Raw genomic sequence first — 12366 nt, 5'->3', positions numbered from 1 at the left:
TGGCCCCAAGTTCCACATGGATCAGTACTTCACATTTTCTACCAATTGGGACCCCTCCCCGCTTTCATGCAAGGAAGCAAAATAACTATGAAAGAGAGAAGTGTAAAGACTTAAGGGAAAAAATTAATATGCTCCGTAAAATGTTATATTACATGTAATATATTACATGTCATTATATTAATTATATTATATTAATGGCATTATATTAATTATATGTTATTACATATTACGTGTCAGAGTACACAGAGAAGCCACTGAAACCCACAAGCATGTGGACAATTTCAACAGAAAGGAGGAAACCATGAAAATGAACAGAATCTGGCTGCCAGTATTATAAAAAGCTCTAAAATCAGGATAGTAAACCACTCAGAAAACAGACAAATCCTGACATGAATCAATCAGGGCCAGCTAACACCTCCGAACAAAGGATTCCCCCAGGCAGGAATCAGCCAAGCCTTTAAGCTGCAAGGCTTTTCTGTGCTAATCAAGGTGATTAATTGCAGCATTCACACTTGCCTCCAGCAGATAAGTTTCTCCCACCCTGGACCTTCCACAGATATATAAACTCCACTTGCCTAGTTTCCAATATACCTGCCTGCCATAAATGTGGGTGAAACGTCAGGAAAATTTGCGTCTGGAACTGCCAGGAAAACTCAGGCAACCCAAATGTTCTCTTTATTTGCTAAGAGACCTGGAAGGAAACAAATCCCCAAGACGGTAGTGGGATAAAATGAGGTTCTGAATTAGAAAGAGTCACTTCTTTTCAAAGAATCGCTGTGTTCAGAATGCATGACCGTTCCATAGCATATTTTTGTAATTGGGCGGATTCTATCGCCCTTTATTTAGAAATAAGTCCTTTTTATTTTCACTAAGTTCTTACAGAAGTGTGCATTCGGGTACAACGTTAGAATAACGACTAAAAAAATGGAGCATTTCTTATATTTTAATATAGATTGAAATGCGCCAGACTTAGGCCTCTTCCACACAGCTGAATAAAATCCCACATTTTCTGCTTTGAACTGGGTTACATGGCAGTGTGGACTCAGATAACCCAGTTCAATGCAGATCTTGTGGAATTTTCCGCCTTGATATTCTGGGTTGTATGGCTGTCTGGAAGGGCCGGTAGTTAAAAGTAAACATGCCTTGTAATCAAGTGAGCACACGCTGAAGTATTGGGCTTGGATATTATTTATATATACCTATACACATCCCTAGGACGCCATACAAGGTGCCTCTGTGTGTGTTCAAAAATGGAAGGCGAATATAATGGTATCTGTCGCTTTTCGGACACAGTATATTCGTTGGAAAAGAAGTCATACTGTGTTCACAGTGGCTGCTTCCCAAATAGGCATAGTATACTAGTTGCTTTGATTTAATCCGCCCGCCATCAGAAGGAGAGGCCTAAATCAAATTGCTAGTTTCAGAATAAATCAACACTTGTGTAAATCACGCTGAATCCGTTCAATTTGGGACTGGATTGGATTGAAGTCCTAAAGCCCAACTGAATAACAATAATAAGGGGGATGAGATTGTGACTTTGAATGTGAAAGTTCTCAATTTCTTTGCGGAAATTGACTTGTTTTGGTTACTGAAAAGCATCGATTTGTCCAGTCTTCATTTCCGAGCAGTAGATGAGAAATCAGTTCCTAATTTTACCAGTTCAGGCGTGATAAAATGACGAGATATATGTCTCAAAATGCGGAGTATGTATAGAGAAATGGGGGGAAAGTACAAGAGAAGACTTCTCGAGGGATTGGGCTGTGTCGGTTTCTCCTGGGCGATCAGGGAGGGGAGGAGAGAACCGTGAACAGGGCGATTTGGGAAGCAAAACATGGCCTGTGTCAACAAAAGCGGGGTCCTGCGCCGGTTTGAATCCACATAATCGCTTCGGAGGCGGCCGAGCAGACGGCGGGATGTGGATTGGAGAGGGTGTCCCGCCTTCCCCATTGTCTGCTCGCCCTTTTTAACACGTCGGGAAAAGGGCCGGCTTGGTCAAAAAGCCAGGCGGACAAGAGGGAGGCGGAGTGGATCTGGCTTTGCAGGAGATTAGCACATGAAAGAAGCCAAGCTGGTAAGGCAAAGATTTATTAGGGGGTGCTGCCCAGTCAGTATTATGATTATTTAATGTTCACATGTCTAGAAAAGACGGACTGAGATTTGATTTTAGGCTCATATTTGGGCCTTCTAGGTGTGCTCGGTTCTCTGCGGCGTAGAAAATCGGAGAGAGATGGGTAATGGAAAGGAAACTCAGTTCTGTTTGGTGCAGTTGCGTCTCTTGGATTTATAAAATTGAGTTATTTCTGGTTCTGACTCTGTTGCTGGGAGGCGAGTCAACAGACCGTCCTGTGGGCGAGGAAGGGAAGAGAGTGCGAGCAAAATGGAAGGAAGGCGCCAAACTCTGGCGGAGGTATTGGACGCTTCCTTGGCCGGGAGTCAATCCTCTGGGTGAATTAGTCCGGCTGGAGGAGAGATTTCCTCCGATAGACAGGTAGATAGCTCGCACAATTGGAGGGGTCAGAACTGAAGTGTTTTGTGGGCAAATGAGTGTTTTTTTCACCCAAAATTCTTCTTTTTCGAGACCACAATTTGGAGGGTCGAAACTGAGGTGTTTTGTGGGCAAATGAGTGGGTTTTCCACCCAGAAACCTTTTCTTTCGAGGTAGGGTCGCTGTGGTAGCAAATGCTCTCCTTTGCTGAATTTAGACGCCTTAAGCTGGATCTGCATGGCCAGATCATGGACTTTGAACTGCGTTAAGTATATGAATCTTCAAATGGAGTTTGAACTGCATTATTATCATTTACACTAACCATATAATGCAGTTCAAGCCGCATTATTTGGCAGTATGCAGCCCAATTCTGCCTCTGACTCTAAAGGCGGGAGAGGATGTAACTTGGTGCGTGGAAACGGTTTTACTTCAAATTCAGTCTTGAAACGAAAACAAAAAGACCTTCAATGTGTTGCCGAAGGCTTTCATGGCTGGAATCACTGGGTTGCAGTGGGTTTTCCGGGCTGTGTGGCGATGTTCCAGAAGCATTCTTTCCTGAGGTTTCGCCTGCATCTATGGCAGGCATCCTCAGAGGTTGTGAAATCTGTTGGAAACTAGGCAAGTGGGGTTTATATATCTGTGGAAGGTCCAGGGTGGGAGAAAGAACTCGTGTTTGTTTGCAAGTGTGAGTGTTGTAATTGGCCACCTTGATTAGCATTGAATAGCCTTGCAGCTTTCAAGATCTGGCTGCTTACTGCCTGGGCGAATCCTTTGTTGGGGGGGGGGGGGTGTTAGCTGGCCCTGATTCATTCATGTCTAGAACTCTCCTGTTTTCAGTGTTATTCTTTATTTTGTAATACTGGTAGCCAGGTTGTATTCATTTTCATGATTTCTTCCTTTCTGTTGAAATTGTCCACATGCCTCACAACTTGTATATAATAATGAAGTTTGAACTGCATTGTGTGAATCATTTACACCAACCATATAATGCAGTTCAAACGGAAATATTATATACAGCATTGTATATAATGCAGTTCAAGCGACATTATTTGGCAGCATAGGTGCAGCCCAATTCTTCCTCTGACTCTAAAGGCGGGAGGGGATGTAACTTCCTGCGTGGAAACGGTTTTACTTCAAACTCAGTATCGGAACCAAAACAAAAAGACCTTCAGCCAAACAATGTGCTCACTTACATTGTCAGTTCAATAGAATTTCGGTGATAGGAGTTGTAATCTAGGATAGCTTTTGTCGAAAGGGGGAAAAAAGCCAAGGAGGTACGCAGCCTTAATTAAAATAACCCTACTTTTCAGTAAAAGCGATTGGCAATAAACTTCCACCGAGTCCAGGTATAAATGTTTCCCAAGAAATAAAAAAAAAATCGTCGGTGGTTGAGGTGAGATATAGGAGTGTAACTTTGGTCAGCTTTGCTTCACACGTTAGCGAACCCGCTGTACTCTTCTTAAATGTTTTTTTTTTAATGCCTAGCACTGCCTCGTGGTCCCTGAGTTTATTGGGACTTCGAAGATTCCTAAGGCGTTTTCTTTGATTCTGGGGACGTTAACCTCCCAGGAAGCCTCGTTAGGGTCGCCGCTTTCTTGTAAATGTCCCGTTTATGATCCTGTTCTAATTTGTTCCCTGCACCGGAGGGCAGGCCTTTGCAGCTTCGGAGGAGCCCCAGGCCTCTAGTAAAGGAGGAGCGGGGTGGGTGGGAGCCGCCACTGGACTCGGGGGCTCTTTCCCCCTCCTCCAGGCCCCCTTTCCTCAGCCCCGGGCCTGCCTTGCCCTCTGGGACCTGACCTCTCCAAATCCCGGGCGGAGAGGCTTGTTGTTTTTGCGCGCTGGAGGTGGTTGGGTTATGCCTCCTCGTGAAGGGGGAAGCCTTCCTTTTGCTCGTACTACAGCTCCCATACTTGCTCCTCAGTCCAGAAGGAAGAAGGAAAGAAATGGGAAAGTTACTTTCTTCATTTATCGCTCCCAGTCCCAGAACCTCTGTAAACAACGCGAGCCCTGGCATCAAACATGCTAAGATTTATGCTCCTTTTTGAAGTAGGGTTACTACCTCCGAGAGGGCAGAGCATGGGAAAAGTTACTTGTGGAACTACATTTGTCCTTAATAAAGGGAAAGCTAAGGAAAGTTACCCCCCTTTGTTGCCTCGCATTGTTGTGGTCATGAAATAAAAATATCCTCAGATGTGGATGATTCTGAAGACATCTGAAGCTGGGTTATCGACTGAGTTGGCAGTTACCTTTTGAGCTAAACGGATCTAATACTATTGGAAATAACTGCACCCAATCTCTAGGCACATATCCCTTTGGAAATAAATGTTAATCATAACCTTTTTGAAACGGAAAAATGATGTCATATCCGTTTGGCAGATGTGAATCTCCATGAATACATGGAGTCCACTTTTAGAAAACCACTAGTCAAGAAGAGCATAACCTTGTTAGAAGTCAACCCTTTGAACAACTGATATTTACAAGTATTCATGTAATGACACACAGTTAACTCCCCTGTTAAACTGAAGAACCATGTCTTTGAACTACCAAGGACAAAGACATGCCATTACAAAAATATATCTGGCTAGCAGAGGATGAATGTTTCTTTGAAGTTGAAATTGCAGTTGCAGTTGCCCAAAAGATATGCACTCCCTTGAAACCTCTTACTTAAAATATGCAATCAGAGATAAAAAAAGCAGTCTTCTTTGAAAATTAACATATCTTGTTTACTCACAAACATCTTGTATTAATTCACCATACAGGCACATTTCTTATTAAAGTTCAGTTATAGATAGAATGTAGCTTCTCTGAGTGTTGAATACACAAGGTATCAGTCTTAATCAATTGTCCATTGTCTTTATGTGTAGTAGTACTCTCTGAAGTCCATAAGTCATACTTCTCTACTGAAGTCCAAACAGCAACATGCATCCACCTCCACTGAGGTCTGATGCAAACATGCATCTACATTGAGGTGTAAAGCAGACATCCACCCACCTCCACTGAGATGTTAACAGATATGTCCACCTCGACTGAGGTGTTAAACAAACTGACTACAAAATGGAGTCCTGACTCTGAACATGCTCAGTACAATCACATGTCTAAAACCACTCCTACAACAAAGACGTACAGTCAAACTGGCAATTCAACATATACATAGTAGAATATAGGTTAGCAAATATATACATTAACAAATAAATAGTGAAAGACTTGGGAGATTGCTATTTCCAACAGTCCTTAATGCCTCCAGCCAAGAGGGGAGAGCTAAGGAAAGTAACTCCACCCCCTCCTCTACAATTTCCTTGCAATGCTTTTGCCATGTAATAAAAATATGCTCAGATGTGGATAATTCTGAAGGCATCTCAAGCTGGGTTATCATTTCCGAGTGGGCAGCACTTGGGGAAGTTACCTTTTCAGCTAAACGGATCTAATACCTTCATCCAAGAAAGGAGAGCGTAGGAAAGTGACTTTTCCTATGCCAATTCGCCCAAAATTCTCCAGCATTATAATAAAAATATACTCAAATTTATATCCCAAAGCCCCCTCGAAGCTGGCTTGACATCTCCGAGAGGGCAGAACTTGAGAAAGTTACTATTTCTGGTCATTAATCCCAGAACTCTTACCACGGTTCGAACCAGTCAACATAGCCATGTAATACAATGTGCTAATATTAGCAGTGCTCCTGAGGCCACTTGGAAGTCGGTTTACCACCCTGAGAGGGCAAAATTTGGGCACCCCCTCCTCCCACTCAGTACTTCCCAGAACGGGGTTGTTGTGAGTTTTCCGGGCTGTATGGTCATGTTCCAGAAGCATTGTCACCTGACGTTTCGCCCACATGTATGGCAGGCATCCTCAGAGGCTGTGAGATATATTGGAAACTAAGCACGGGAGGTTTATATATCTGTGGAAGGTCCAGGGTGGGAGAAAGAACTCAAGTGTAAATGTTTCAATTAATCACCTTGATTAGCATTGATTAGCATCACCTTGATTAGCAAGCCTTGCAGCTTCGAAGCCTGGCTGCTTCCTGCCTGGGGGAATCCTTTGTTGTGAGGTGTTAACTGGCCCTGATTGTTTCTTATCTGGAATTCCCCTGTCTTCTGAGTGTTGCTTTTTATTTACTGTCCTGTTTTTAGGGTTTTGTAATACTGGTAGTTAGATTTTCATGGTTCCCATAACCTTTTACCAAGTAAGTTAGGGGATTCTGAGAAGGCAATTCTTGCCACAGCTCAATGCTATAGAATCATGGTAAATGTAGTATCACAAAAGTTGTCGCCTTCTCTACTCAAGCGTGTTGATGCCTCATTATACTACAACTCCCACGTTTTATAGCATTGGACCGTGGCAGTTAAAGTGGTGTCAAACTGCATTCATTCTGCAGCACTCCTCCACATATAGAGGCTGACTCAGTAGTAAATCATGCTGGAACCAAGGAGGTCTCTCTCAACATAAGAACACAGAAGCTGGCAGTCAAACCAGTGGCTTTTAAGATCTGGGGCTTGGGATACTACTCGAAAAGGGGCTACTGCGTTGAATCATGGCAGTTAAGGTGGGATCAAAGTCATTAATGGAGGTACCCCAAGTTGGAGAGCTGTGTTGGTGGCTACTTCCGCTTCCCCACCCCCATGCCAGTTAAGCTGGTGCCAAACTGCATTAATTCTACAGTGTAGAGCAGAGCTTTCCAAACTTTTCATGTTGGTGAGATGTTTTTAGACCAGCATCCTTTCGCAACAACAATTCAGTTTTACTGGAAAACCTGAGGTTAAACCAACCACTTGTAAAAGTTTCATATGAGATATATAATAGGCTTCATATAATCTGTGTTGTGTAAAGGAGGTTTGGACACTTTCTCTTTATCCTTCTTATATCCCACAGTTGATTCTTGTGTAGTTTTCTCTATAGACTCTCCATGGCTATAGAGAAAACAGACATTGTCAACAAATGTTCTTTTCTCAATTAGAAATGTATCCATTTGAATGGCAATTGCTACAACTTAATAAATAAGTTATGCAAATGATAAAAGTTCTATCAGTGCCAACACTTGAATAATAAATGAAACTAGCCTCTCATTCACTATGTAACAAAATCTGTAAAAAAAAATCTATTCCTGGTTTGCAAGTGTTATTTCCTGTTTAACTGTGAGGTATTCTACTTTGAAAGTAGTTATTATACTGCAGAAAGTTCCTTTTTGTGGCTGCCACAAACTATGTTGAATTGGTTGAGATATTCATTGAAAAACTATAGCAAAGTGTGCTGCCAGATGTCCCCGCAACTCCCACAATTGTGGGACTTCAACTCCCACAATTCCTAACAGCCTACAATTCATAACACCTGGATGATTGAAGTTTGCCAATCCCTTTATTGGAAATGACTGCACCCGGTGTCTGAGCACATATCCTTTTGGAAATAAATGGCAATCATAACCTTATTGAAAAGGAAACGTGATGTCATATCCTTTTGGCAAATGTGAATCTCCATGAACATGTGAAGACCACCTTTTCAAAACCACTAGTCAAGAAAAGCATGATCTTGTTAAAAGTCAACCCTTTGAACAAGTGATATTGATAAGCATTCAGGTAAGGGCACACAGTTAACTCCACTGTTAAACTGAAGAAACATGTCTTTGAACTGCCAAGGACAAAGACATGCCATTACAAAAATATATTTGGCTAGCAGGGGATGTTTGTTTCTTTGAAGTCAAAATTGCAGTTGCAGTTCTAATTGCCCAAAACATATACATTCCCTTGAAACCTCTTAGTTTAAGATATGCACACTCAGAGATAAAAAAAGTCTTTTTTGAAAAATAACATATCTTATTTACTCACAAACATCTTGTATTAATTCTGTAATAGACAGCATGTGATTTCTCTGTGTTAAGCACACAGAGTATCTTGAAAGCTTTCATGGCCGGAATCACAACCTCATAGGATGCCTGCCATAGATGTGGGCTAAACGTCAGGAGAGAATGTTTCTGGAACATGGCCAAACAGCCCAGAAAATTCACAACAACCCTAGACAGGGTATCATTATTAATCAATAGTCTTTAAGTATAATTGCACTCATTGAAGTCCAAACAGATACTTGCATCCACCTCCACTGAGGTCTAGATACATACATCTGCTTTCATTGAAGACCAAACACATGCAGAATACAAAATGGAGTCCTGTATCTGAACATGCTCAGTACAATCACATGTCTATAGCTCCTTGGACACCAAAGAGGTACAGTCAAACTGGTAAATCAACATACAAATAGAATACAGGTTAGCAAATACATACATTAATAAATAAGTAGTGAAAGGCTTGGGAGGTTGCTATTTCCAACACACACTAGTGCAAACTTCAGGCCTCCAGGTGTTTTGGACTTCAACTCCCACAATTCCTAACAGCCTACCGGCTGGAAATAGCAACCTCTCAAGCCTACCGGCTGTTAGGAATTGTGGGAGTTGAAGTCCAAAACACCTGGAGGGCTGAAGTTTGCACTAGTGCGTGCTGGAAATAGCAACCTCCCAAGCCTACCGGCTGTTAGGAATTGTGGGAGTTGAAGTCCAAAACACCTGGAGGGCTGAAGTTTGCACTAGTGCGTGCTGGAAATGGCAACCTCCCAAGCCTACCGGCTGTTAGGAATTGTGGGAGTTGAAGTCCAAAACACCTGGAGAGCCGAAGTCTTCCCGTGCCTGCGCCAGTGTGTCCAACACACAGTTTGTAAAGCTCTAGTGTAAAGCTAGTTTGTAAATGTGTTGTCGAAGGCTTTCATGGCCGGGATCACAGGGTTGTTGTATGTCTTTCGGGCTGTGTGGCCATGTTCCAGAAGCATTCTCTCCTGACGTTTCGCCCACATCTATGGCAGGCATCCTCAGAGGTTGTGAGGTATGGAGAAAACTAAGCAAAGAGGTTAATATATATGTGTGGACTGACCTCTCTCACCCTAGATTTCCACACATATATATTAACCTCTTTGCTTAGTTTTCTCCATACCTCACAACCTCTGAGGATGCCTGCCATAGATGTGGGCGAAACGTCAGGAGAGAATGCTTCTGGAACATGGCCACACAGCCCGAAAGACATACAACAACCCTAGTTTGTAAAGCTCTAGTGTAGAGGCAGCCCAAGTTGAGGCTCTGTGCTGGGCGGGCGTTTCTCGCTCCTTCTTTCCCCCAGTGACTCACGAGTTTCTCCCCCCCTCATCCCCTCACCTCTCCCCTTTTGCAGGTCTGGTTCAAGAACCGTCGGGCCAAGTGGCGGAAGCGGGAGCGAAATCAGCAGGCGGAGCTGTGCAAGAACGGCTTCGGGCCGCAGTTCAACGGGCTGATGCAGCCCTACGACGACATGTACCCGGGCTACTCGTACAACAACTGGGCGGCCAAGGGCCTGACGTCGGCCTCGCTCTCCACCAAGAGCTTCCCCTTCTTCAACTCCATGAACGTCAACCCGCTCTCCTCGCAGAGCATGTTCTCGCCGCCCAACTCCATCTCCTCCATGAGTATGTCTTCCAGCATGGTGCCCTCGGCCGTGGCCGGCGTCCCGGGCTCGGGCCTCAACGGCCTCAACAACTTGAACAACCTGAGCAACCCGTCGCTCAACTCGGCCGTGCCCACGCCGGCCTGCCCCTACGCCCCGCCGACCCCTCCCTACGTTTACCGGGACACGTGTAACTCCAGCCTGGCCAGCCTGAGACTCAAGGCCAAGCAGCACTCCAGCTTCGGCTACGCCAGCGTCCAGGCGCCGGCCTCCAACCTCAGCGCCTGCCAGTATGCGGTGGACAGGCCAGTGTGAGCTGGGGCTGTCCTGGCATTCAGAAGAGAGGTAGACAAAAGAGACACAAAAACCATAAATTAAAAAAAAAGTACTGAGGAGGGTGGGGAGCGAAGAGGCCCGGTGCCACCCTGAACCAACACTGGCACTCAAGACAATGGGGCAGCTGAGATACCCCCCACTTTTTCACAAAGAGCAACCGGAAGAGAAACAAAACACACCAAGAAGAGAAAGGGAAGGGAGGGGTTGCAAAGGATTTTCTCTTCGTGTTGTCGAACGCTTTCATGGCCGGAATCACTGGGCTGCTGTGAGTTTCCCGGGCTGAATGGCCATGTCCCAGAAGCATACTCTCCTGGCCTTTTGCCCACATCTATGGCAGGTATCCTCACAGGTTGTGAGGTCTGTTGGAAACTAGTCAAGTGCGGTTTATATATCTGCAGAATGTTCAGGGTGCGAGAAAGAACTTTTCTGTTTGAGGCAGGTGTGAATGTTTCAATTGGCCACTTTGATTAGCATTGAATAGCCTTGCACCTTCAAAGTCCGGCTGCTTACTGCCTGCGGAAATCCTTTGTTGGGAGGTGCTTCCTGTCTGAAATTCCCCTGTTTTCTGAGTGTTGTTCTTTATTTACTGTCCCGATTTTAAAGGTTTTTAATACTAGAAGCCAGATTTTATTCATTTTCATGGTTTGCTCCTTTCTGTTGAAATTGTCCACATGCTTGTGGCTTTCAATGGCTTCTCTGTGTAGTCTGACATGGTGGTTGTGAGAGTGGTCCAGCATTTCTGTGTTCTCAAATAAGATGCTGTGTCCAGGTTGGTCCATCAAGTGCTCTGCTATGGATGACTTCTCTGGTTGAGTTAGTCCGCAGTGCCTTTCATGTTCCTTGATTCATGTCTGACTAATGCTGCGTTTGGTGGTCCCTGTGGTCTTATATTTGCAGGTAGGAGTCAGCCAGACCTTGAAACTGTAAGGCATTTCCAATGCTAATCAAGGTGATTAACTGCAGCATTCACATTTGCCTCCCAACCAGGACCTTTCACAGGTATATCAACATCCCTTGCTTAGTTTCTAATAGACTTCACAACCTCTGAGGTTGACTGCCATAGATGTGGGCGAAATGTTAGGAGAGAATGGCCATGCAGCCAGAAAATTCACAGCAACCCAGATTTTCTCTCCGGCCCTAAGTTTTTACCTTTTCCCTTCAAGTGAATAATCAATAGCAACAACCGAACCAAGTATTTCCAAAAGCTGCAAAGGACTTAGATTATAAATAGAAATATATATATAAAAACATGGACAAAAACGTTTGACTGGATATGGTATGACATTTTAATGTTCCTATAAGCTTGTTATTTTTTATGTTTAGCATTGTTCACACTAAAAAAAGAAGTTGGGGGGCAAATGACGGGAAAGGATGTATATATCTATCGAAATGTCAAATTAATTTTATAAAAGCAGTTGTTAGTAATATCTCCACAGTGTTTTTTCTCTCAAAGTTAGGCTTTGAAATAAAGCATGTTACACAAGAGATTAGGGATTTCTTTTATTTTTCCTGTTTCTGTTTTTGTTTTCCGCTTGCGAGCAAGGGAATGTATATACTAAATGCGACATTGTATGTTTCTAACATATTATTATTATTATAATTATTATTATTATTAAAAAAAGAACCCAAGTCCCATTGTGTGAATATCGGTTTTAGAATAGTACTTCTGGTGGATGCAATGGTGACTCTGAAACTGCAATGTAAAACATACCCTGTGTATAACATTTCGTATAATACTAGTGTTTTTTTTTCCTTTCCAGACAACATTGGAAAAAAATGTGTTTTCTTTCATGGGAGTAAAATATACAGCATACTGTTTGGTCTGGATTTTTTTTAACAAGTTGAATGACCTAGGGACTTGTCTCTACATAGTGATGGAAAGAAGGATGTAACTCAGTTTTCTCTCCCTAAGAGGAGAAAATACTCTTTCTCTCCCCAACCTATAGTCTGTAAAATAAGGGGGGGGGTCTTGCTATTGAAGCAAAGGCAGAGTGAAGAAAACCATAGTCTCCCAGAGGAGTAAACTATGGCTTCTGCTGCCTGTGACCTCTGTAATCAAGATCCACCTTATTGGAAATAACTGTACCCAGTCTC

General features: G+C 43.4%; 1 protein-coding gene across 5 annotated transcripts in view; it reads left to right on the top strand.

Annotated features, from left to right (window-relative positions):
- Positions 1–12085, top strand: part of pitx2 (paired like homeodomain 2) — an 81566-nt gene extending 69481 nt beyond the window's left edge. For all 5 annotated transcript variants that reach the window (XM_008112104.3, XM_062983107.1, XM_003221751.4 and 2 more), the window contains one exon: positions 9688–12085. In XM_008112104.3, the coding sequence (XP_008110311.1) occupies positions 9688–10251 (564 nt within the window). In that variant the 3' untranslated portion in view covers positions 10252–12085. The remainder of the gene's footprint in view (positions 1–9687) is intronic.
- Positions 12086–12366: the final 281 nt, after the last annotated feature.

The sequence above is a fragment of the Anolis carolinensis genome, chromosome 5 (assembly GCF_035594765.1).
Source record: "Anolis carolinensis isolate JA03-04 chromosome 5, rAnoCar3.1.pri, whole genome shotgun sequence".
In the NCBI taxonomy this organism is placed as follows: Eukaryota; Metazoa; Chordata; class Lepidosauria; order Squamata; family Dactyloidae; genus Anolis; species Anolis carolinensis.
Note: the sequence above shows the minus strand (reverse complement) of the source record. Positions and strands in the feature narration are given on the sequence as shown.